The 26,595-nt window shown below is 39.1% G+C and overlaps 3 protein-coding genes, 1 long non-coding RNA gene and 2 other non-coding genes across 10 annotated transcripts; 3 read left to right on the top strand and 3 right to left on the bottom strand.

Moving 5' to 3' along the window:
* Positions 1 to 1,800: 1,800 nt before the first annotated feature.
* Positions 1,801 to 1,874, bottom strand: TRNAV-AAC (transfer RNA valine (anticodon AAC)). The gene has a single exon. It is a non-coding gene; the product is annotated as a tRNA-Val (tRNA).
* A 62-nt stretch (positions 1,875 to 1,936) lies between these two features.
* Positions 1,937 to 2,010, bottom strand: TRNAV-AAC (transfer RNA valine (anticodon AAC)). The gene has a single exon. It is a non-coding gene; the product is annotated as a tRNA-Val (tRNA).
* Positions 2,011 to 2,084: 74 nt separating this feature from the next.
* Positions 2,085 to 4,985, top strand: LOC103974617 (THO complex subunit 4A). Its single transcript, XM_009389481.3, has 5 exons — positions 2,085 to 2,318; positions 2,422 to 2,568; positions 3,012 to 3,080; positions 3,154 to 3,338; positions 4,605 to 4,985. Exons 1-5 carry the CDS (start codon positions 2,160 to 2,162, stop codon positions 4,762 to 4,764), a joined length of 720 nt encoding a protein of 239 aa, XP_009387756.2. The 5' UTR covers positions 2,085 to 2,159; the 3' UTR covers positions 4,765 to 4,985.
* A 6,039-nt stretch (positions 4,986 to 11,024) lies between these two features.
* On the top strand, positions 11,025 to 14,349 carry LOC135607813 (E3 ubiquitin-protein ligase XB3-like). Its single transcript, XM_065099914.1, has 8 exons — positions 11,025 to 11,341; positions 11,431 to 11,490; positions 11,598 to 11,669; positions 11,783 to 11,901; positions 12,012 to 12,152; positions 12,259 to 12,366; positions 12,809 to 13,064; positions 13,607 to 14,349. Exons 1-8 carry the CDS (start codon positions 11,159 to 11,161, stop codon positions 13,988 to 13,990), a joined length of 1,323 nt encoding a protein of 440 aa, XP_064955986.1. The 5' UTR covers positions 11,025 to 11,158; the 3' UTR covers positions 13,991 to 14,349.
* Positions 14,350 to 15,932: 1,583 nt separating this feature from the next.
* Positions 15,933 to 24,500, top strand: LOC103974615 (uncharacterized). Of its 5 annotated transcripts, none has more exons than XM_065099911.1 (6): positions 15,933 to 16,316; positions 16,385 to 17,140; positions 20,066 to 20,276; positions 20,837 to 20,913; positions 21,487 to 23,206; positions 23,684 to 24,500. In XM_065099911.1, the coding sequence occupies exons 3-6, from the start codon at positions 20,117 to 20,119 to the stop codon at positions 24,361 to 24,363; spliced, it is 2,637 nt and encodes an 878-aa protein (XP_064955983.1). In that variant the 5' UTR covers positions 15,933 to 16,316; positions 16,385 to 17,140; positions 20,066 to 20,116; the 3' UTR covers positions 24,364 to 24,500. The 5 variants fall into 5 exon arrangements, with proteins under 5 accessions (XP_064955983.1, XP_064955984.1, XP_064955985.1 ...); XM_065099912.1 differs by having other exon boundaries at positions 15,933 to 16,729; positions 16,798 to 17,140; XM_065099913.1 differs by having other exon boundaries at positions 15,933 to 16,729.
* A 580-nt stretch (positions 24,501 to 25,080) lies between these two features.
* LOC135606524 (uncharacterized) lies at positions 25,081 to 26,082 on the bottom strand. Its single transcript, XR_010484840.1, has 3 exons — positions 25,925 to 26,082; positions 25,676 to 25,762; positions 25,081 to 25,343 (listed from the first exon to the last, which is right to left on the bottom strand). It is a non-coding gene; the product is annotated as an uncharacterized LOC135606524 (long non-coding RNA).
* Between the last annotated feature and the right edge of the window lie 513 nt (positions 26,083 to 26,595).

Here is a 26,595-nt window from a genome sequence, read left to right as displayed (position 1 = left end):
GACATACATCCACTTTTGGCTTTCCCCTCCGACTAGGTCACTGATGTCCACTAGAGGTCTTCCTTCGATAGGCGAAGGTCAACCACCCTTTTATAGTTTTTCTCCTTTTGACGGGCTTAGGAGACAATCCTTACAAGTTTTCACTCCTCTTTTGAATAATCAACACTTCGAAAGAAAGAGGAAGAAGAACTCTAGCTTTTACAACACTTTTAAGTTCTTAAATACTTAGAATAAAAGCAAGCTTTTGGTTGCCCTTTCATGCAGAAAGGGTGGGGTTTATATATGTCATAATCAGTTTGAATTTGGAGTTTAAAAGTGTCATCTCTCGGATTTTCGGGGTCCTAGCAATACCACCGCTAGAGCTGGGCGGTACTACCGCCTCGCATCTGACACTGAGCGGTACTACCGCCTGCATCGCTCAGAGATCGAGCTCAAGCGGTACCACCGCTTGACAGGGGCGGTACCATCGCTGGCAGTAATAACTACCGATGGTACCATTGTTGGAAATAATAACTGCCGGCGGTACCACCGCTTGACAGGAGCAGTACTACCGCCCAGAATTCCTGGGAGACCAAGTTTCCTAGGCGGTGCCACCACCTGCAGGAATTCTGGGTCCGAATAGACTGATCCATTCGGCCCAATTTGGGTCTGCCAAGAGCCCAATTGGCCCCAGATTAAGTTAATGGGATCACTTCCCGATCCTAACTTAATCTACATGCTAACTACGACAATTAAGACATCAATACTACCTATCGTGTTCCGGTGCGTCAATCGCTTCTTCATACGAGCTTCCGACGAACTTTCGGCGAACATCCGACAAACCCTCGGCGATGCTCTGGCGGACTCCCGGCAAACTCCTGGACCTACGACAATCCTCTTGGCGAGTTCCGACGAGCTTCTTCAGCAAGCTCTTGGACTTCTTGAATTGTTCCCGCAGAACCTCCGACGACTGTCCGGACTTCCGACGAACTTTCGGCGAACATCCGACAAACTTTCGGCGAACATCCGACGAACCCTCGGCGATGCTCCGGCGGACTCCCGGCAAACTCCTGGACCTACGACGATCCTCTTGGCGAGTTCCGACGAGCTTCTTCGGCAAGCTCTTGGACTTCTTGAATTGTTCCTGCAGAACCTCCGACGACCGTCCGGACTTCCGACGAACTTTCGAACCCACAACGTGATCTTTGTCTTGACTCCGGCTCAACACCTGCTGCCTGTCTTACTACCACCGTAGTTAATCTTGCACATGTAAAACAAACATCGATCTAGACAATTAATACTAAGCATTAATAAAGTTGTCCGGCATGTCACTAGTCCCTCAACGCTTTGTCCGATTTTTCGACGCATCATCATCTCTTGCGGCCTATTGTCCAATCAGTCAGTTGACTCCGCAACTCCGATATCCTTAGCGTAATACCTGCTTTTCTTGGTTCGATGCTTGAATCCACGACCCGACGTCTAATCTTCTGATATGTTCCTCCGGCCCAACATGATTTTTCTTGCTTTAATTGTCTCATTCTAATCGAAGCATCATGTGTAACTCAAAACGTAGATTAAAATATAAACACAATTATCAATTGGTTTCATCATCAAGAGATTCAACACAAACAATCAATGTTAAAGTAAAAAAAATATTATTTTATTAAAAAATTGTGTACAACATTAAAAAAAAAAATTTTGGAATGAGCTATCTGTTAAAAAAGTCTGAAAAATAAACTTAGGCTGCAAAAAAAGTGATATGGAAAATCAAAATAGAATTTGCCAGGAATCGGAAAATAAAATAGAAAGTTAAGCTAAAAATGGCGTCGCCCGGACTCGAACGGGAGACCTTCAGTGTGTTAGACTGACGTGATAACCAACTACACCACGACACCACTCGTCATTTTAAGTTTATATATAATTTTATAATTGAGGAACATAAAATATAAGGTAAAAATGGCGTCGCCCGGACTCGAACCGGAGACCTTCAGTGTGTTAGACTGACGTGATAACCAACTACACCACGACACCACTCGTGGCAAACTTCGTCTGAGTTATATAAACATATTATTTCTTTATCTGTCTTCGTCTCTTCTTTTGTGAGTCTGGCCACGTCCTCTTCCCCCAGACCCTATTCACCGATCCCACCCTAATCCTCCGCCCTTCTCGATCGATCGGAGATGTCGAGCGGTTTGGACATGTCTCTCGATGACATCATCAAGAACAACAAGAAGTCCGCCGCGGGGGGCCGCGGCCGGGGCCGTGGTTCGGGCACTGGACCCGCCCGCCGCGTCCCCAACCGGTCGGCGAACCGATCCGCCCCATACTCCTTCGGGAAGGTACGACTAGGGCTTCCTCAGCGCGTCGATCCTCCATCTCCGCCGATCCGGTCCAAACATCTCCTCCGATTTTAGGGTTTCTCACTTCGATCTCCGATCCCAGGCTCCCGACTCGGCGTGGCAGCATGACATTTATGCGGCTCCGATGGGCGGCTTCCCTGCTCCTGCGGCTCGGGCTTCCTCTATAGAGACCGGCACCAAACTCTATATTTCCAACTTGGAATACGGTGTCTCGAACGAGGACATCAAGGTGATTTCCTATTTTTTGCCGTTCGGTTTCTAATATCACTTGTTATTGGTGATTCGGAATCTTGATATTTTGTCTTCAGATATCCAGGATCTGTTTGTGTCGTTGTTTTGTTGGTTAACTGGAGAGGTTCATTTGTATATATATATATATATATATATATATATATATATATATATATATATATATATATATATATATCTCTGGAAGTCCGCAAATCGTTTTGTCCAATTTGGGTATCCTTTTAGCTTAAGAGCTTTGCCTTAAGATAAACATACTATGGCAAGTTATTGTAATCAATACACATGTAAGCCAGAATATTTGGGGGATTCATTTCTTTATTTTTGCCTGTATGATCACATGCTTTTGTTTTCTGTTCTTCCCAGCATTGGTTGAGGCGCCCCTTTTGGGCCTTTGTTTGTGATGTGATGTTTTATTTGTTCCAGGAGCTCTTTTCAGAGGTTGGTGATCTGAAGCGCTATTCAGTAAATTATGATAGAAGCGGAAGATCTAAGGTACTTCTTCAGATTGACTGATTTTTAGTTTCAACGTTGTTGTGCTCATTTTTTGGGAAAAAATATATTTAAGGGAACGGCTGAGGTGGTCTTCTCAAGGCGGGCTGATGCTTTAGCAGCTGTGAAGAGATACAACAATGTGCTGCTTGATGGAAAACCAATGCAAATAGAAATTATCGGAATTAATATTCCAACACCAGCTGCCGTGCCTCAGTTCTCTAATGGTGTCTCCGGAAATCCTAACGGTGCTCCCAAAAGGTCTGTTTAATTCTTGTTTATGGAGATGCCTTCATTTGATTAAGTTCTGATGAGTTGTACAATTTCCAACTTTGTGATTGCACTATTTTCTTGTATATGGTCGTTACGTAATCCATTGATTGTTACTTGAGATGTATAGTTATTACCAAGCATCTACCAATGATCATTTTTCTGCTATATAGCACCTGTCATGCTGACCTAAAAAGCATCATTGTTTACATTTTCTTCAAATTTGGCTTTTTGGGCCAATATATGTTCTATAAAAGTTTAGTTATTGGATAGGAGGCACTGGGCCTTGTTCGGATGTAATATTATCTAGATGTAACAAAAGTAAGATCAAGATTCGTAACTCTGAATAGGCACAAAAGAAATATGATATTTATATCTGTCACGAGTTTAATTAATGTATTTACACTTTAGTCATTGTTAATCTCCTTGTCAGGTTTTGGGGCTATTGTAAGAAGAGAAAGTGTACTCTTGCAGAAGATATGTGCTTTGTGTTTTATGGCTAATTTGGTTAATTGAAAAAAGTATAATAATAACATGTCTCATGACGATGTATCAACAGACAGGAGAAAAGGTTGGCCCATAATGCGCAGAGAAAAGGTTAAAAGGGGATGGCTGATTCTTCTTTTTAGCTTAAGCGAAACATGTATCATCAATTTACTTTAACTTTCACTAAGAAAAGAAAAGTTTTTAGATTGTTTTCTACTATCTTAGGTTAAAATATCATGCTCCAGTGAAAGTTATGGTATGCTTGTTGCTGTTAGCAGCATATCTGGGCAAAGATTCTTTTCTCTTGTTTTTTAAATGTATATTGAAAGTGTGTATTAGAGAAATTTTGATGCATGCATAATGAAAATAGTGATTTCTCTTCTATGTTTCATGTTCATATATGAAATTATTTTGAATCTAGATTGGTACACTAAGATTAATGATTTGTCATGATCATTTTAATAATATAAATTATTAGCAGTGATGGCAGTCAATTCTCCAGAAAATACAATAATTATATTTCCCCCATACTTTCCACATTTATATTAGATATATTTAGTAAAGTTGCATGTTTATATTGTTTTTCTTGCCTAGAGTATGCTTATATTTCCCCCTTACTGGGTCAATACATCATTATTTAAGTGGTTTCTATATGCAACACAACAGAATCTAATAGCCTTTTTAGAATTTGTGGTATTATTGGTTTGTCGTTAGGCCTATCTATTTCTGTTTTATTGGTGTAATTTTTCTTAACTTGCTTATGTATTGCAGAACTGGACCAGGAAGGGTTTCTGCAGGATGGCCACGAGGTGGTGGTCGTGGAAGGGGGAAAGGTCGTGGCCAAGGTAGAGGCCGTGGTGAACCAGTATCTGCTGCAGCACTTGATGCTGATTTGGACAAGTATCATGAAGAAGCAATGCAAACTAACTGAATGCTTAGTTTGCAATCATATCTTGCTTGATGCTGCTCAATAGTTAAGTAATTCTGCAAACGTGCGTAATGTAGGAAATGGAAGATGATATTGTTAAACTACTTATTGGGTTTGGGGGCTTTCATTTTCATATATTTATTGCTCTTAGACTTCTACTTGCTGATGGGGTTAAAGCGACATTTGATGTCTGGCCTTAAAGTTCCTTTCATTTGGTTGGTCAAGCTTCTTTCTCTTTGATTTTGGGGCTCAAATGTCATTGTGATACAAACTAGGGAAGTTGGACTTTCTACAGGAACCTGCATGACAAGTACTTGTGCAGTCATGATCTGTGCACCCTGCCTCAGATCAAGGTAAGCAATATGTTTCTGCTTGCAGACTGCTTTTGTAGTTACTGAATAAACTAATCCTACTCTTTTTCATATCTGCTGAACAATGCCTCCTTTTGCTCTTTGGATAGGTGGGTCCGATGAATCCTTCTTTGGTGAGATAGCTTTCCGCCACAGCTTATCCGGAGTTCATATTTAAGATCTCCATTATCTGTATTATGAGGTTTCTTTGCTCTACCAGAGATTACGTGCTGCACCTTGTTTGATTTGATATACCTTTAGTTATTATAGCTTCTATCATTACACATGGTGTTTACTGGGCTTTTTGGGAAATATTGCTTAAGAGAAGCTTGCTGCTCGTGGAATTGCATCGATTTGGGGTGCCAGGGAAAACATCTTTTGAAGACGGGAGATACCCATTATATCTCATAGCTGTTTAATGTTGATAGATAATTGACAAGCTTATTTTTTTGAAAGTATTTAAGTGTTAGGTTGGTAGATTTTGGGGTGCCTATGGATTTGGGATGGAGCGAGTGATCACTCACAGAATTGGTTTACTTCTCAAAGTTCATCAATCCAATTTTTTGTTGCGAAACAAGAAGGGGGAATGAAGTGTTCACAATTGAGGCTCCTCACTGGGGATGTATCATGGTCTGACAAATGATCAACCTTGCCCAAAATATATCTCGAAGTTTTGTTTGGACTTTGGAGTTGTTACAGCTCTCTGTTATGGAAGGCCAAGTATTCCTTATGATTCATGTCCAAAGTGTGGTTTTCTTAAACCAAACTTGAAAATTAAGAGTGTAGCAAACTACTTGACATGGAAATGTCTGCTTCAAATGTGAGTCTTAGCTGCAGATGGTACAAATGAAGTCCAAACTTGCTATCTAGGGCTTTCCTCATGCTTTTTAATGCATGAACTGCTTAAATCAGTATCTCAGTGCATTTGCATCCATCATACTGCTTTAGTTTTTGTGTTTCTCCCAGATGTGGTTTTTAGTTTCTGTTAAACAGTGTAATGTTTTCTACTTAGTTTAGGGAATCTGCTGGCAAGAACAGGGCTGTGGCCGATCTAGTTCAAATATGGAGGTGAACCTGGGCCGTTACTGCCAAATGATATTTCTACTTTATGGTGCTCGGTAATTATGTGAAATCAGCTTGTCTGATAAATTATTGAGTAGTTTGTGAGGTGCTATTGTTTTGCAAAACATGGTGCTCTATTGAATGTTTTGTGCAAATGACTTTTTCTTTATTACTAGTGTTAGTTACCCTTGTTATGTCTATTACTGAATTGGTTCTGCATGTTATTGGACACTACTTTGAGATATGGATGCACCATCTGCAGTTTGCACTTCATTTGTGTGAACTTCTAAACAGCAACCATTGGAAACACTCATACAGCAATCTGTTGTATACACATGTAGATATAATAGAAATGCTCTTACCGTAACAAGAGGCTGCAATAAACTGGTTAGCTGCTGCTGTGTATCGCATTCACATTCATGTCGGGAGAGAAGCTCAAACTATGGGATTCAACCGCTTGAAATGTTGTGCGGAAGTGTGGTGTTGCATGCAGCTGTACTGTACTCTAGTTGTAAATTAGTGCTGTAGATCTGCTTGTTCATGTTGTTGTTGCTTTAGTAGATTTGTGATGCTTGATTTTAGTATTCGTCAAACTATGGATGAATGCTGTGTGGAAATGTGGTGTTGCATGCAGCTGGACTCTACTTTTAGTATTCGTTCATGTTGTTGTTGCTGCTTTAGTAGAATTGTGATGCTTGCTATAGTATTTGTCAAACCATGAATGCTTTAGTATTATTTGCATTAAATCGTGACTAGAGTTCTGCTATCCTCTGAAACATCAACAGGAGTTTGCTCTGTGACTGCTGTCATGCATCTTAGAGGTGTTTCAGATTCATCCAGCAGTTTGACAATGTAATGATGATGAGAAACTTGAGATGTGCAAATATATATGGTGATGAGCATTGTTGATGGGGATCCACATTTGATTACATCGGAGTGAGACTGTATGCTATATATAGCCAGCTTCGCGCTACAGCGCAGTAAACGGTGTGTAGTATGCACAGCGTTTCGCTTTAAGATTCGCGAAGCTAAGGATTCATACTATCGCATCAATAGTGACTCTCTATCTAAAGGGCCCCATCGCGCGAATCTCAAAGTGCATAGGTGGTGATCGTTGCTGTGAAGGATAGATAACGCGTCGTGTGCACAAAGTCTTCGCAACAGATGGTTAAGAAGCGGTCAAAGAGAAACAGAGCGTAGATATAGTGCCTCCATCTGTTTGTTGTCTTGCCATCTAGCTTTGATCCCTGTTTTGCTCGCCATCGTGCTTTTTGTTGATTATTCTCATCACAAAGATGGGCATCTTCAAGAAAAGAAACAAACAGATTAACCCTCCCCAGATAGAAGAGGCTACACACACACACACACACTTTAATGACTTTGCATCTTGAATATAATTATTATATGAACCAGTTGAATTATACATCTATTATTTTCCAATTCAATTGCCATATAATAAATGTAATGTTGTCCTATATTCATTCATTCATTCATTCATTCATTCTTGCAGACGACTCTGAATTCAAATCCTGCACCAACATATAACAAATTCCAAGAGAAATAGAAGAAATCAAGAAGAAGCTCACCGTGCCACCGATACTAAATTATCTCCGATTTAATTTAAAGGCAAATCATCAAGCAGCTCAAAAGCCTTGCAATGTTCTTTGGGCGACGCAAGAAACCAAGGTAGCTGTCCATCTTAAGAAATCCTATAAAGGCCAACTTTGCTTCGATGGGTGGACTCTCCTTTTTCGCTTTTCTGCAGCATGTATGTATGTATGTATGTATGGTCACTCGTTTGATCCCAAAGCCACGTTTGTTTGTCCTCATGTTCTTATTGGCATTTGGCATGACTGTAATGGCAGAGAAAGAAGAGTATTCCAGTGTGATCACCAGAGGCACAAATAGATGCTGAATACCATAAGCTTCCCACTCAAAAGTCACAGCCGCAGCAGTGCCCTTTAATTATTCTTCTCAGGAACATGGAATAGGGTGCCATTCTCGTCTTTGTAATGCTCAAAGTGTTTCTTGCTTGCTCGCTTGTTTTATTTAGCTCCCGATAAAGAAAGTTAGAGAACCTTATCGATTTGGTAACATTGAAATGGAAACTTTCTTTAAGCCGCCATTTTCCACAAAGCAATCTGATTTGACTTTCTAAGCTATATTAAAACTTAATTTGGACCCAAAAACACTTCATACCCTCCAAGCTTCCTGCTGATCCTTTCATGGTGAGGAGGATTAAAGAAAAGAACCATCGACACTTGAAGAAAGCTACTCGAGATTTAAAGCCTAATATAAGAATGAATGATTAATCATAAGACTTGCACTGAAGTTTCGTATGTGAGAGATATTAGGGGACATCAGACTCCCTTCATAGAACACTAATGAAGCCATCAACGATCACCTTTGATCAGTCTTACAGTTCTTCTTCGTTTTACCTGAACGACGACTAATCTATCAAACTGATCTGTGTGGCACAACCTTTGTTTCATAAGCAAGTCTCCACAGCCTTCTAAAAGAAAGAAAAGCACATTAGATTCTACATAAAGAAAAAAGGGAGAATTCCATACCAACTCTGTTGCTCAACCTCTCTCTCTCTCTGCATATGAAGTGCTGCATAAGCAAAGCAACAATTCAAGAAATATATATATATATATATATAATACATAGTCCTTGTTTTTGGACTTATCACATTACACCATTAATATTATCATCCCGTCGCTAAATGATCTTCTACAGAATTAATTCATGGTCTTTACCGATAACATTCATCGTAGGAGATTGTCACGATCTGAGTTTGATGAGTTAACTGACTAATAATTTCATTTTGGTCCTTCAACCATAGACTAAAATGCTTAAACGAGAGTTAACATAACATACTCATCAGGCCCATATAAGTCAATCATACTTATCGTTTACTTTCGATGTGGGACTAATGAGATGTTACATAGATAATCTTCAATATTTGATGTACAAATGGACCAATAATCTTTTATATATTAATTATCACACGTCAATCATTTTTTACATTTTATTTTTTTACTAAAAATATTATTAATTATCATTATAATTTACTAATAATCTTATTTAGTATTAGAGTTAGAACCGTTCCTTATGAATCCTCATTAGGCTGAACGATGACATGTCAAAAACTACTTAGATATTTTGAGATAGATATATATTAATTATGTTATTAGGTCGGATAAGGACGTCTATGATACCGTATCGACGGTGCTAACACTACTTTGTCCTTGTCAACTTCGTCCACGTGGCTTCATTAGATACGGTGGACTTTGCTCCACCGTTGGTCGAAGTCATTAGTTAATCTCGTAGCGTAGTCTACAAATTAGGCCGACATCAATTGTCATGCGTGCATACTTCCTCTTCATCACCACCACATCACTCACTGTCTCTGAATCAACGTCTGTATATGGATACGAATTTGCATATCAGTTGTATTGCAAACACTACTTACTATAAGAAAGCAATCATAACAAGTAAAAAAGAATTGCACATCATCTTTGATGTTAGTATATTATATTAGTATTATAATATAATATACTTATTATATTAGAATTGCGCATCATCTTCCTCGGTCCACACACCCTACTATATTATATTAGTATTATTGTCACTAATTTTATAATATTTTAAGCATATTCCAAAAGAAAAATTCTATTTTTTTAGATTTTCTTTTTCCAAAAAGAGTCCACTCATCTTAAAATTCTCTGTTTTTTTTAAACCAAATATATAGAATATATTTTTTTTATTTTTCTAAAAATTAATTCATAGGATGAACCACTCTAGTTATAATATTTCTATACCATTATAATAGTTTTAACAATATAAAAAAAATATAACATAATTTTGTATAAATTTTATAAAAAATATTATGTTTATATTTTTGGACCCCATGTTGTAGTATTTTCAATAATATTATGAAGACATAATACAAAAAAATACTATAACATAATATTTTTGTTTTCAACAATACAGAAACACTATAACACATTATAAAATATATAATGTAATATTTTTATACTATATTATAATACTTTTTGATATTATTAAAAATAATATAACTGGACTGGTTCACCCTATAAATCAGGAGGGAAAGAAAGTAGAAGACTTTGGAAATTGAAATGTTTCTTGAGAAAAATAGAAAAAGAAAGTTTTTATAGGAATTCACCCTTTTAAAAAAAAAAATTATGCTGAGATCAATTTGTCTAAATTTTGCATTCTTGCCAGGAAATTATGTATATATATATATATATATTAACATATTTCCAATATTTTCAATATATATATAACATGAGAATTCATTGATAAATATTGAATTGATGGCATCTGAATGATAATCTATCCTTTCAAAGTTTCAAATTATTATCTCATTTTCAAATTTGATATTACATATATATATATATATATATATCTGCTATTATTTTGGTTCATATATATCATCACTCCCATTAATAACCATTTAATAAACTTAAAATAATAGCTACTGATAATGATTATTAAAAGGCCTTTTATGGCTTTTATTGATTAATTTACATATTTTGTCCTTAATCAAATGTATATGAGTAAACTTAAAATTATTAACTTTTATGTTTATGTTAAACATAAATTCATAAGGGCGAAAAAAAAAGAATTAAAAGCTGTTGAGGGATATATGTGGAATTTGTCAGTAAAAGAGAGGAGGCGGTAAAAGACGTCTGACTTTTTCTTGGGAGTCGACCGATGGCAATCAATGCAGTGAACTGTTGTTTTACATGTATTGCGGTAAGCTCACCAATGGTGATGATATATGATACACTCCTTGAGACCAAACCATAAATGTAGCAGTTGGAGAACTGTACCTATCCGCGTGCTGCCTGTCGTCTTCCCCTCACCAGCTCCCACCCCGGCTCTCCTTTGCTCCCGCCTCCTCCCCCTTCGCCGCCGCCGGAGCCCGGAGAGATAGAGGGGGGGAAGAGGAGCACGAGATGGGCCAGCGGCTGAGCTGCGCCGGATCGAGCTACGACCGTGACTTCTTCACCGCCGTCCAAGCGGGCCACTTGGAGACGGTGCGCAGCGCCGTCGACGAAGATCCCTCGCTGCTCCGGCGCACTACCGTCTACGATCGCCTCTCCGCTCTCCACATCGCCGCCGCCAATGGGCACGTCGAGGTGCCGCAAAAGATTACCTTTTTCTTTCGCGCTTTCTTTTGGTTTTTCTTGTTTTGGTATCATCGAGGCTGTTTGGGAAACTCGTGCAGATTTTGTCCATGTTGCTGGAAAAATATGCGAACCCTGACATCGTTAATCGACATAAACAGGTGGGGAGTTCATAAAGATCTGATCTTTTCGCTTTTCTCCGCATTTTTTTTCTTTTTCGGAAATTTGGTAAAAATATCTGATTTTACGGGATCTGGTTGTAAATTAGACTCCGCTGATGCTGGCCGCGATTCACGGGAAGATTGCCTGCGTGCAAAAGCTGCTCGAGGCCGGAGCAAATGTGAGCTAAGATTCTAATTTCCCCCAATTTAATCTTGTTCTTCGTTGATTTGTTCGGTAGAAAATAATCACTGCTACGGGAGGATGATCTGGTTTTTAATTTTGTGTGGTTAGATCCTGATGTTTGATTCGATAAATGGAAGAACTTGTCTTCATCATGCTGCTTATTATGGCCATTCGAATTGTCTGCAAGCCATTCTATCAGCCGCCCCCATTTTGGTTGCTGATTCTTGGTGGGTTTTTGTCAAGTCAATGAGTTCATCGTCGGTTGATGGATCTTGAAATTCTTTATTACGCTTGTTTCCCTTCTAATAATGATTTGTCCTTGCGATTAAAACTGTAGGGGATTTGCTCGGTTTGTAAATGTCGGAGATGACAACGGAGCGACGCCTCTACATCTTGCAGCAAGGCAACGACGGCCCGAGTGTGTTCACATTCTCTTGGACAATGGAGCTCTTGTTTGTGTTTCAACCGGCGGATATGGGTATTTTGATGGACAGCTTCATTCTCTGTTTCATATGCACATGGGCTTCTACCGGTAAATGTGTGTTCAGAGTTTGTGTTCTGTGCTCACAAATTCCAATTTGCAGTCATCCTGGGAGCACCCCTTTGCACTTGGCCGCTCGTGGAGGGAGTTTGGATTGCGTACGTGAGTTGCTTGCATGGGGAGCTGACAGGCTTCAGAGGGATTCATCTGGGTAGGGATGTTTTGCCCTTTGACCTTGTTTATACCATCGAAGAAATCAGAATGCATGATGTACGACTTTGTGCTTGTTTGGTGACTAGATGACATCTTGAACAAACTGATCTAATAATTATCTTGTCCAAGATCTTGATTAAATTCCTGACTATTAGTTCATTTTTGCATTTATATTACAAATGACTATAGAGTCTAATTCTCGGGGATTAGCTGCTGGCATTTGGGCATCTTAATATCTTTAGCTGTCTTATGCTAGTGAGATAATATAGGATGGATTCTCTGGGACCATTTCTTACATAATGTTCTAGCTATGAGTAGTCCAAACTTTCTTTGTTAGAAAAAGCACAATTATTTCTTTTAACAATGACGATCTATCATTTAATAGGAGATGATGTTTTCTTTCTGCTGCCAGTGAACATTTTGCTGGTTTCTGTTTGCAGTCAAATACCATATGTTGTAGCTCTGAAGCGAAACCATGGAGCATGTGCAGCTCTACTAAACCCATCAGCAGCTGAGCCTCTGGTTTGGCCTTCTCCATTGAAGTTCATCAGTGAACTTGATCCAGATGCAAAGGCTTTGCTAGAGGCAGCTCTGATGGAGGCTAACAAGGAAAGAGAGAAGAAGATCCTAAAGGGAACAAAATATTTGGTGCTATCTCCTGCCAATTCAGATGAAGTAGTTGATGATATGTCTGAGGTACCATAAGATTTCATTTTCAACTTCAGTTTTTGGTTTTTTGGAAAAAAGAAACCTTAATGCTTATATCCATGTTTTTTATTGACAATGATTATTGCTTGCAACAGTTACAAAGGATGTTAGGCTTGATAGATTACGTGACCTATTAGTGTCGGTGCTTAAGTTGTTTGTGGAGATTATTTATACTCTTTTTCCATGATTAATTGAAGGTTATAATATTACATCACCAGTAAAAAAATTAATTCTAATAATTAGATTATAACCAGTTTGAGTTATGGTTATGCAGTTATTTGTGGAATGACTCAATTTGTTGCAAAATAAGATTTGCATTAAATGCTGGATGAACATTATGCCATAGTACAATAAATCTGATACTTTTGTTTCAACTATCAACATAACCTTTTAGCTGTTTCGCTGACAGAAATTTTCAAATGCAGAATTTTGTAGAATATTTTTAGATGATGCTTCTTCCCTAATGAAGAAAACTACTAGTCTTCAAGTTTTGTTCTTGATTTCATTCATATGAGGAAATAATCTTGCAGGCAAGTGATTCCGACCTTTGTTCCATCTGCTTCCACCAAGTCTGCACCATCGAGGTCCGAGACTGTGGGCACCAGATGTGCGCTCACTGCACGTTGTCTCTGTGCTGCCACAACAAGCCCAACCCAACAACCTTGTCCGTGCCTTCACCATCTTGCCCCTTCTGCCGCTGCAACATTTCTAGATTGGTGGTTTCCAAGACAAAGGCCGCAGACGAGGGGGACAATGCCACCAACTCCATGCTAAGGAGGTCTAGGAGGTCTCGGAACTTCAGTGGTGGAAGTGGCAGCTTCAAAGGTCTGACTTTGGCTATCGGATCATTCGGTAGGATGGGTCGTGGCTCTGGGCGCATAATGGATAGCGACGATACTGTGGACAAGCCTTGATAATTGCATTCAGGTTCATATGTCTACCAGTTCTGGAGCCTCCAATAAGCATTGCAGAGGGAGTCGACTGCTAGTGTAGAATCTTGCACTCTTAAAGGAAAAATAGTCATCAAATAATTAGTTTCTTTTTATAGCTTGTGTTGCCAGTTCTTCTCTACTACAGAGATGGAAGTCTATGGTTCTTTTGGTAAAACAAAGGCAATATATGCCTATCAGGGAAGTTTTCAGATCCATCTAAGTAGAGAGAGAGATCCATTTGGTAACTTTCCTACATCATGGACTTCCTGTCTGCTTGGAAGCATGATGAATGATGTAATGTAAATTAACATTTCATTTATAAGTTTTGGGTGTTGGCTTGATATGAGACTTTTTTCATATAGTTTAGCATTGGAATGAAGCTTCATTGTGCCTCGGTCCTTTTCTTTGTGGGTGCAGTCCAGAGGAAGAAGCCAAAGATGTCTTTATCAAGCTAGAGTCCTGTTGTTCCTTGACAGTGATCAATCCATTATAAGACCTCCGAAGTCAGCTGGTGCTATTGGTTTGTGGTCAGAGTTACCCTTCAATGTTTGAAGTGTGAAACAGATTCATCCAGATTGGATCAGTGATTGGTTGAGAAGAGACTTGAGTAATGAAGAGGTTCTTCACCATGGAGTACATTTGGTTTTCCCCAATGGGTAATCTCCATCCATTGGTTGCGAAGGTGATGATCTTCCACAATGGATTGGATGTTTCATAGGTCAACTTAGTGGACACCAGAGGAGGATGTGGGTTGGCCCTGATAGGTCAAAAAGGATGACACAAGCTGTGGAGGGCCCCACTTCCCGTGTCAAGGAAGGAAGAATGTGCCACAAAGAAGCCATCTTCAAGATGAAAGATGTGAAACAGAGGGGAGGCTGTCATGCTTTATCTGAACAGAGTTCTTTTTCTTATAACTTGTTGAGCTCTCACCACCACATTCTGATGTGTCTCTGTTTTGGCATCCTCTGAAATATGTGTAAAACACACTGTGCGGTGTGAAACAGAGAGGATGATGATGACATGGTTCCATCTGACTACATTTCTTTTTTCTCAATCTTCAAAATATCTTTCTCACACATCATCATGTGAGGGGTGACAAGAGGCCAAATCATGAATTCTACTGCAGGTTGCCAAATGATCCAACATATTGCAACATTATCAGGGATGTGATGTTTTTTCCTCCTCCCTCTTTTTTCCTGATTGAGCTCTCAAGTGCTGCTGTAATGGCAGACACCAAAAAATGACCACCTTTTGGATTGGCTTAAGATTCATGGCCATCATGACAAAGTGCTAAGGTATCTGATGCACCGTTCATTAATAGTTTTATACAAGAATTTTATGTCCTGTGGTTAGTGGACAATGACATGAAAATGGTAGATCTAACTTATATGTCTCTCTCTCTCTCACTTATTTTTCTTTATTCTTTAGAATAAGGTATGTAATACCGTATCATACCAGTGTTTCAAGATTGACTCGGTATGGTACAGTACCAGTATATCGAGCGGTACACTAGGACGTATCGAGCGGTATACCCTGATGTACTGAACAATTATATATATCTATATATATATTTCTTCCTACTATAGCACTATAACGGTATCGGACGATCCGCGTATCGGTATGTCATTAGATCGGTACGTACCGCTTGTACCGAGTGGTACCGATACGGGTGGTACCATTTGATACTGCATATCATGTTTTAGAGTCGAAAATAAAAATTTGACAGACTTTTTAATATATTAAAAAAATTATACCTCTATGAGAAATATTATTTTCGATATCGATCACATATGACAACCACCTAATTCGATTTAATTTAATTATATATATATATATATATATATATATATATATATATATATATATATATATATATAGTTGGTGATCAAACGGATAGGGGACTCATAAATTTCATGTCATTTATCTGACCTTTAACCCTCCGTAACAGGGGAACGCCCCGCACAGCCGTCCGTTCTTTAGATGACAGCATCCTGTATCTACACGTGTCCACGGACACAAAGCGGGAAGTGCAACCGTAAGACCATAAAATCGATCGCCGGCGGCTCGCATAAGAGGAAGAAGACGACGGCCAAGCACTCGCCCTCTTCCTCCTCGCTCTCTGCGCCTCCGCTCGGGGCTCACGCGTTAGCCTGGAGTGGGTCGAAGAGCGCCATGAACGCCGTCATCAAGGACGACGGACGGGCTCGGATCGAGGAGGCGCGAAGGAAACGGGAGGCCGTTGTGCCAGAGGAAGACTGCGCGTTGTGGTCGTTTCGGCCGCTCCCCCCACGATCATCATCGAGGCGAGGTAAGTGGCTCTCGTCCTCGCTGCTTGCGCTTGGATTCGTGCTTTCGGTTTCGTCGATTGGTTCGTAGGGATTGATCTGAAGTCGGATCAACAAGATGGGCCTCGATTAACAATTTGGCCCATATGAGAATGGGTTGGGTTGAGACCATAAATCGATCGCCGGCGGTTCGCATAAGAGGAAGAAGACGACGGCCAAGCACTCGCCCTCTTCCTCCTCGCTCTCTGCGCCTCCGCTCGGGGCTCACGCGTTAGCCTGGAGTGGGTCGAAGAGCGCCATGAACGCCGTCATAAAGGACGACGGACGGGCTCGGATCGAGGAGGCGCGGAGGAAACGGGAGGGCCGTCGTGCCAGAGGAAGACTGCGCGTTGCTGGTCGTCTCGACCGCTCCCCCCACGATCATCATCGAGGTGAGGTAAGTGGCTCTCGTCCTCGCTGCTTGCGCTTGGATTCGTGCTTTTGGTTTCCTCGATTGGTTCGTAGGGATTGATCTGAAGTCGGATCAACAAGATGGGCCTCGATTAGCAATTTGGCCCATATGAGAATGGGTTGGGCTGATACCATAAATCGATCGCCGGCGGTTCCCATAAGAGGAAGAAGACGACGGCCAAGCACTCGCCCTCTTCCTCCTCGCTCTCTGCGCCTCCGCTCGGGGTTCACGCGTTAACCTGGAGTCGGTCGAAGAGCGCCATGAACGCCGTCGTCAAGGACGACGGACGGGCTCGGATCGAGGAGACGCGAAGGAAACGAGAGGCCGTTGTGCCAGAGGAAGACTGCGCGTTGTGGTCGTTTCGGCCGCTCCCCCCACGATCATCATCGAGGGGAGGTAAGTGGCTCTCGTCCTCGCTGCTTGCGCTTGGATTCTTGCTTTTGGTTTCGTCGATTGGTTCGTCGGGATTGATCTGAAGTCGAGTCAACAAGATGGGCCTCAATTAGCGACTTGGCCCATCTTAGAAATGGGTTGGGCTGGGGCCTTAAGGATGATGGATATTTGGGTAATAATTTAAGAATTCACTTAAATTAAGAATTCACTTAATATACAGTTTAATAATTTTTTTTAAAAATAATTTGTATAAAAAGGCTTAAAACTATCTCGAAATAATGCATTTTAATTTTTTTAGGAAGTCAAATCGATTAAAGATTCCTTTTATTTTGGTCTAAATAAGCTGCAGCCACCTAATCACATTCTAGAATAAAGGTTTTCTAAGTCAAGCAGTGTGTTCTGAAACTTCCTTGAGAATAAGATGTTCGAGTCACGGAGGAGACTTAGGAGACACACGCACGCACTTGGGAGACTAGGATAGGCAGAATCGTGTCAACGATGACTGGGTTACATCTTTGACCGAGAGTACGTACTGCCCCCAAATTGTTGACTGTTGACCATCACAGAGGGTCCACAAGGAAGTCAAGGTCACCTACTTGATGTGTGGTTGACTTCCAAACTCCAATCTCCTACGTCGTACGCAACGGAAGGAACACGATATGACGACAGCCTTATCAATACAAACAACAAAAATGATTATTGATAATTGTGTAGTTATAGGAGAATCTCATTGTTAGGTTTCTGATTTGTTTAAAATTTGATTCATTTTGATCATCATTACATTTTTGTATGGTAATGTGCCTAATCTTACTAGGATGGATTATAAATTTATATAAAATAATAAGAAATAATAGAAATATCATTCTTATGTAATTAGAACTTTAATGAGATATGGAGATAATTAGGAATAGAAATAATGGTATTTCACTCGTTTTGAAAATTAATAATCTTGTATACCAGTAAATATATTTAGTTTCATATCGGTTGTAAAGTAGGAGAATTAACATCATAGAAATGAGAGTAATCTCGTAGACAAATGATTAGGGTGTTGACGAAAAATATTTAGTCGAAACAAAATTGTATGGATAGTCGAAACAAAACAATGATTCATCACATTTAATAACTAAAATGACACCAAATCTGAATAGGAATATTCATGAGTTTTTAATCTTTTATGGATAGAATGGTTATTGAATAATTGCAAAACTAAGAAATGCTAAGATGGAGAAAATAAGTCCATATAAATCATAGAGTTATATAATTTGGTTCTTCTTGCACTCTGAATTGTAAGAGATAGTAGCATTTTGGATTTGACACTATGGAGTTTATTTTGAAAATTCCCAATTTAGTGCTCAAAACATATCTACATTTTCCATCCAAATCACATCCTTTCTATGGTATGTATTCATGTGACATATAAGTCATAAGAAAAGGGGGATCAATGTTACACATACATTAACATATTGATGATATTTTGGGAGTCCATACTCCATATTACAAGTCGCAGGTTCCATTCCAACAACTTAATTTCACCTACCGTTCTCCCACTAACCGGACCCCACCTTCCCTGGTCTTCCGTTCCACTCATCCGTCTGTGACCATTAATTATATATTATCTTTTATAATCAACTTATTTTGATTGATCTATATTTTTAAAAATTATATTGAGATCATTATATTTACGAAAGTGAAATATTTAATCTCGTTTCTCCTTACGTTATTAACTCTATGATAAACTAAAATAAACAGAATCAATACTTAATAATAAATCTATCATATTTTTATCAACATAATTTCTTAATAGTAAATCTTATAGTATTTTCACCAACATAATCGATAACGTGAGAAGAAATATGATTAAATATTTTATTTTTTTATAAAAAATAATAATATATATTTTAAAATATAAAAATATTAAAAATATTAAAAATAATTAATTACAGGGATAATCTTTAATTAGCCTTTAAAGAAACTTAAAGTGTTTATTAAAGAATATATATAATTTTAATTTTAGTATAAATATTATATGCTGTCGTTTTTTATTTCCATAAGCCATTGAAAATTAATCTATTTGATATTTTGATTTATATAGTTATCTTTTATAAGTTCTATGTCACTTTAAAAATATTAGGGCATTTTAAAACAACTATATTTTCATATGTTTTTAACACAAATAAAATTGATATTAAGTATATTACAAGTGCTTACTATGAATTTTCTGAATTGATGTTAACGATAATATTAATCTTTGGAGCAATATCTATTATATCTATAATACTAATATTGCATTATCTATTTATTTGTGGGCACGCCACGTTAAAAGACTTGTCTTCGGTGGTGAGATCTTAAGCAAAAGAAAGGGTCCAATTTAACGGGCAAAGAGAAAACGACACATAATACAGAATCCCTCTTCCCCTCTCTATATTTCTTTCCTTTTCTTCCACAACGAAGTGTGGAAGGATTCAACTGCGCCCGCCAAAGTCGCGAGGCGATCTTTCTACACTTTCTCCCCAGTCTTCCAATCCCTAATCTCCCGCCGCCCTCCAACCTCCCACCTCCTCCGCAGGTTGTTAATGCCGCCTTCTCCTCACATGGCTGTATTTTGGTTTTCTTGGTTCAGTTGCTTTAGAATTGTTGTTATGGAATCGCAAGAAGATGTTCGTAAAGAGGATATTTCACTGCCATGTTTGTACATATCTGTTGCCCTTCTCTTTGTGTTATTCTTTTGCTCTTTATCCGAGAATTCGAGAAATAAGGATCGGTTATGGTTCGGAAGTTGTCTCTGGTACTCTGTTTGTTGGTGTTTTTGATTGTTTGTTGCAACTTAAGTGCACAAAGTTCAGCGCTTTTTCTTTTTCCTTTGTTTGGATGTTTCTCTGCGTTGTTTTCTGTGGTTTAGGCATGCTTATTTATCTATTTCTATTCCAGGATTGAAGCTGCGGTCCTCAGGCATCTGTTTTGGTACGTTGTGTTGGTCTTATGGAGGGACTATTGCAGCATCAGAACTCCACCGCCTCGTTTCAGAAGAATTACAAGAGCTGCATGTGGGACTGGCTTCGGATCTTTGACTTACAACATCGTCTCAGTGTGAGGAGGCTGCTTGAGGATGACGGTCACGGCAATCGCAGACACGTCAGGAGTGAGTGTTTACTTTCTTCTTGATCTAAGCTCGGGTAGCTTCTTTGTTTTTGTTACTTTCCTGTTTTATGGTGTTGAGCTCTTGCCATGACAAATTTGGCACAAACGTCATCGTTTAATTTGAACAACTTACCGGTTTCGTATGATTAATCACAGTTGTCTTGTGTGGAACATATGCTTCTGAAATGAATACTCGGATCACAAGTCTAATCATATACTTGAATAGATTAGACAAGCTTTAATCCAATAAAATCTTTTATTAATGTTGTTGTTATTGTTTTTGTTATTTTAGGGTTTTAGGGTAGCACTTGCCCCATAGGAGAATCACCTACACCTGAATCTAAATTTGGCTTTTCACTTTTGCATCGGTTCTTCTTTATTTTGCAAATTTTCCACCACAATATTCTTCTAATCAAGTGGGATTTGACTTTTGAAACCACCAAATTTGTTGGCACCATTAACTTTCTAACTTTGTGGAATTTATATTAGTCTCCTCATTTATTATCATTGAAGAAATCTTTTTCTTCTTATGTTTGCTGATGATGTTTAATTTTCTTGTAGGAGTTAAAATCCCAGAAGTGCATGTTCCTGTAAGTGTAGATGAACATGACAACTTGGATGATGAAACCAAGCTCCTGGTGAGTTTTGATTCAAATGTTTATAAAGCAAGTTTCAGATCATTTTTTGACTCAATATGTTGCTATAGTTTGTCATGTTCTTCTTGTATAATTTGCATCTGTTTAATAGGCTTTCTTGTACTGCTTTACTTTTTTCATATGCTTCATATTTTGATGGCTAGAATTTATTTTGATAATCATACATCCCAATCTATGGCAAGCCACATTTAGATTCTCTTTTTGGTCCAACCTTGACCAACTTATGGACTGCTAAGAGTATTACCAGCAAATGAGATGTGGTTTTGTGTAGCAGCTCTTAATTATGAATGTCAAAGAATTATGTAAACTTGTACATTTTCAGTGCTAGTAAATTATCAGTGTATCAAAAAAGTGGCCTTGTGATCTGATGCTTTTGGTATATTATTAGACAATGATGTGTCCAACAGTCAACTGTCTAGCATATTATCTTCTAGTTTCCTTTTGTCTGTTTATTTTTATCCAACTATCTAACAATCTATAAGGTGTTGTACATTGGTGCCATGGTCTAGCTACCCTACGTATTAACCATAGCTGCTTTCTTGTCATCTGCATCAGATTGTAAACAAGGGCAGCCAAACAAAAAAAAGTTCAGGAAAGGCTCTTGTTAGAGCTTTGATTTTCAAAAAAATGTTTAGGAAGCATAATCAGAAGCAAAAGATGCTTCCTGTGAAGCCACGCCTGATGCGCACCGTTTCCATACATCACTTGGAATGCAGTGATTATGTTCTTCCAGTGGAAATGGCTTCTGACACTGCTACCCCGAAAGTTGATTTCCGTTCACAAAAGAGTGATTCTTCTGAAAGCCATGAACATGATCAACTTCCGCCTGCAAGTAAAAAGCATCAAGTATGTGGAACAATAAAACATGTTAATCATGTTAGCCACACTGAGCTTAATCAATCAACTGAAAAGCAAGCAAATCACTGGGATGCCTTTTCAAAACAGATGGACTCCTTTGAGGAGTTGGGAAGAGATGTGTTCCAGTCTAATGATTTGATCGGTACAAAGGAGTTTATTAATGAGCAGGGTGAGTCATTCCTGGGAATTGTTGAAGAACCAGACATTTTGTTGGAAAATTATTTACAGAATCTTCATCGGTGTAGCTCTGAGAGAGCATTAATGAAGTCTGGCTCATCCCCCATGGTTGGCTTGTCAGCTAAAAGGCACAATAAATCACCCAACGATCACCTTGTTAACCAAGAAGTGAAGTCCCTGGTTCTGAAATCAGAACCTGCAGTTGTTGACAAGTATAATGCTTACTATAATTCAGAGTTTTCACCCAGATCTTTTCTTAAGCATACAAAACAAGGAGATCATGGAACTCTTTTAAGTCATTCTAGGACTGTTAAGAAAAAGTTAAAGGATGTATTCAATGAGAACAGGAAGGAGCATCTTCATATTTCGATGGATGGGCTTCTGCATAAAATCCCTTATGGCCACACAGCATCTGGGAATGTCATGAAAGAAAAGCTATTCCGATCTGCCTCAGCCAGACATTTCAAAGAAAGCATAGAAGACAATGTTAGTATTCCTCCAAAAGCACACCCACGTCAGAGTTTTAGAAGATCTCGATCTCTTACTGAGTCATACAAATATTCTCATGTGTTTGAGTCCATTTTAACCAGTGAATCCAAAAGGCTGCAAGAAAACTTGACCTCGACTGATGTGGATTTTGAGTTGCAGGATCAGACGGCACAAAAGGTCTTTGAACAAATTCACTCTAATCCTGAATTCAACTCCTTTTGCTGTAAGGATGTCCCAAATGAACCATTACATGGAGCTCTGTTGTCAGAAGCGGCAATTAGCAATCCTTTGAATGGAGATGAGGCAATTGACGTCCATACTCCTGCTGAGCCAGAGTCAGGAAATTCACTGGTGAATGTGAAGGAGAGCATTGAACCTGGTGTCATTCTAGAACAAACTCTTGATGTACATGCTAGCGGGAAAATTTATGGAGGACTAGAATTACCACTGATCGCTAGCAAACTTACAGAGACAGAGACATGCAGGGTTTCATGGACGTCGAACATTGGTTGTATCCCTTTGCCTAATGAGTTGTCTGTGGACCAACAAGATTCTCATATTGAGCTTCACCAGAGTGAAGAAGTACATGAAGTTTCAGATTCACCACAGACGGGCAATAGCCATGTTGCGCATGAGCATGCGCTGGAAGTAGATTCAAATGATGAGTCAACTAAACCAAGGCCAACCTCTGTTTTTCAACTAAATTCTGAAGATGATCTTTTGAAACCTGCAAAACATGAGTACTTAGAAGGTAAAGTATCTCATTTAACCCACAACTTTTAACCAAGATATGTCATCATAGAAAGAAATAGTCCACAGACATACCTTAAGCCATAAAGTTAAATGTGTGTCCTCAAAACGTGGTTTGTCCTGATGTCTGTGATCGCCTAGATTATGAGAGGGGCAGATTCAGTTTTCTTTGTTATATTATCTTCCATTTACTCTTCAATTGATTAAGTTCATCTAGTGATTGCTAGAAGGTTAAGCATAGTTTATGCCACTAATCTTTTCTGATACCATGTTTCCATTTGCACACAACAGCCCAAACACATGCAATTGACAAACACACACACACACACAAAAGAAAAGGTGAAAAGCCATTCTGAAAAAAAAAAAAGAGAATAAATGAAGTCATGAAACATAGCATGCCACATCTCTTATTATAAAATCTTTATTGGAGCTCTTCATTATAGGTTTCAACTTCTTTTATTTTTCCTGGTTTTTGCAGATTCAGAGACTGAACCAAGAAACCTCCATTTTGAGGAAGTCGATTTGTTGGCCAAAACACATAATTTGTCGGTTTTTAAAGTATCTGATGAGATGGATCCTGCTGAATCTAATTTTGGTAAAAAGCAGCAGGAGGCTTTTGCAAATGTTGGCAAGTTCCACATTCAAGTGGATCAAAAGGATGAGGCTGATTTCAACTATGTCAGGGATGTATTGAGAAAAACCGGATTCAATGGTTTCGAGTTTGTTGGTGCACAGCACTTCCCCAGTCAACTAGTTGGCCCCTTACTATCTGATGGACATGAGGTTGCATCATATGATTCTGATGATCTCTCTCCTGAGCACCAGCTCCTTTTTGATCTAATTGATGAGATCTTATTGGAAATGTCAGAAAAATATTCTACTGGTAGCTGGTTCTCACGCTTTGACTCTGACACTAGAACATTGCCTGCGGAACGTAATATCCTCGATGAGGTTTGGCGAAAAATTAGCTCACATCTTAGTCACATGCATGAACATGTTGTGGCTCGAGACTATGCAAAAAATGATGGATGGTTGAACCTGCAGCAGGATGCCGTGTGTCTGGGTGTGGAGTTAGAGGACCTTCTTTTGGATGGTTTGCTGGATGAATTAATTCTTGATTGTGATGATATCTCAGGTTATTATTCTGTATTTTCCTAGTTTATTTTGCTTGTTGTATATATCTTTGTAGCTACGTAGTTCAATCTGATCGATGTCATTCACATCTGTATAGAGTGAAATTCATTGTACTATATAAATTTTGCAATCTAAGGTAGTGAATCAAAGTGCTTTTCATCTGATCTTTGTGTGTTGTTTAGCTCCTTTCTTGTCCTTAGCTTGGTGTAAGGTTGTTCCTTTGTGTGATCAAAGTGATCATGATTCTTGTATAGATATCCTATATTATTAAGATAATAATATACTGTCATAGCTTGCAGATTCATACTATACTTGCCAGAGATTTTGTTCACTGGTTTCTTTTACCTTGAGTTGGTTTGGTTTCTTATGGATTTATCTTCAGAATAAAATTTAAACTACTATATTTCTACTTGTAAAATCAAGTCTTTTTAAGCATACTTTGGGAATCTTTTTCTGCCAAATGCTCTTCCCTGGATAACTTAACATAATTTCAAGATTCTCTTGAAAAATCACAAAATCTGTGAGATCTTTTTCAAAGATTGTGTGGGATGAAATTTGTTTCACATTCCCTTCCTCACAAAAGCAGTAATTGTGTGACATCAATTACATTAATTGGTGAAGATAGATAGGACAGCTTTCCCTTTTATTTTTTCTTTTAGTCACTATTAGTGATAACTTAGTCCCTCTAATCTACATTACTAAACATGATGGAAGACAAAAGCAACAATAGAATCATATCAGTTCATAGTAATAATAGGTCATAATATGATGACACTATAAATGCCACTTAAAGCAGAACCAATATTACATGATAAAAGCCATTACAGCTCTGCTCATACTCCTCTTATTTAGCTGTCTGCATATACTGCTCTCTCTGATGCTAATAATACATGTCTCAGTTACAGCCGCAGCAAGCACAGCTGCAGCTGCTTCCGCACTTGCACTTGCTGCAGTCACAGCCTCCTCCCTCAGACCCATTTGCCACCTCAAAACCTTCAATATGCCTGCAACCACCGATTCATTTCTTTCAAGAAGACGAATTAAGTATGACAATGTCCTAAAATCATCCGAATCATCTATTTCAGTTCTTATAATAATATTCTCTGATCCAGACATGATTATTATTTTATGTCCGAAATAAGATTACGTACATTGATCCTCTTTGAGTTGTAATGATGGATTAACGAGAGTGACTAATATTAGGTCTGTAGAGATAATTTTTCTTGCCGCAGTTACGAGGGAATTATGAGAGTTCCTTTTCTCTTTTTCCATCAAAACCCTAATCCATGTTATAGGTGAAGCAAAATGGAGTTATAAGAGTGAGATGACGGAGGACCCTTTCAGAGTTGCAACACCGAGGTCAATGATTCCCGCAGCGGTGGTGCCACGCTCCCCACCCAAGTCAGGGAACATCTTGCAGCAGCTGCACCAGAGAAAGAGCAAGTAAACACCTATAGAACAAGAACGGAACCAAACAAAGGGAAATCTTGAATCTACTTCCATGTCGCAACCACACACACACACTCAACATGCATCACTGAAAGAAAGATTAGGTACAAGTCAGTGAAGGGGTGGCGACTCGTACCTTCCGCATCCACCGCCGCAGCTGCAGCTGCAGTCGGAACCGCATCCGCATCCGCAGGAAGACATCTTCTCAGAGAAGCAGTGGCACGAGGAAGAAGACGAGAACTGAAGTCGGGAGAGCTTGTTCTGTGGGTTGAGGCAGACGCCTCCTATTTATAGGCCATTTTCGGCAATGCCGGCGACACCATCTTCATGCCTTCTTCTCTCTACCGCACAAATATGTTGGCTGTGGTCAATGAGAATAGTAGCACCCGATGCTACGACTAAAGAGCATCAGACGGGGAAAAGGGTCGGAGAGAGCACCAGTCTTCTCCTCTCCGCCATCCATGCATCGCAGAGAGGGGCCACATCATGTCATAAAGAGCAACACAACGCAGAAAGTTCCCCTCTGTGGGACAGCAAGTGGGATCGGGTGAAGCTCAGTGGATGGTTCACTGCAAGCGAGAGAGGAATCCCATCCTCATCCCACTGCAACCTTAACATTCATATAAAGGAACACAAACAAAAGGAGTGGATGCTGCGACTCCTCTCCCACACGCATGCGTGAACCTTTCTCGACTCAACTGCTCATGAAGCAAACATTGGATTTGGCAATGGAGACATAACATGCAGATTGTGATTGTGGGATGGAAAGAAATCTCCAAAGATACTTTAATGTTATAACCAAAGATT

This window comes from Musa acuminata, chromosome BXJ2-3 (genome assembly GCF_036884655.1).
Source record: "Musa acuminata AAA Group cultivar baxijiao chromosome BXJ2-3, Cavendish_Baxijiao_AAA, whole genome shotgun sequence".
Lineage (NCBI taxonomy): Eukaryota > Viridiplantae > Streptophyta > Magnoliopsida > Zingiberales > Musaceae > Musa > Musa acuminata.
This window is presented reverse-complemented; position numbering and strand designations above follow the sequence as displayed.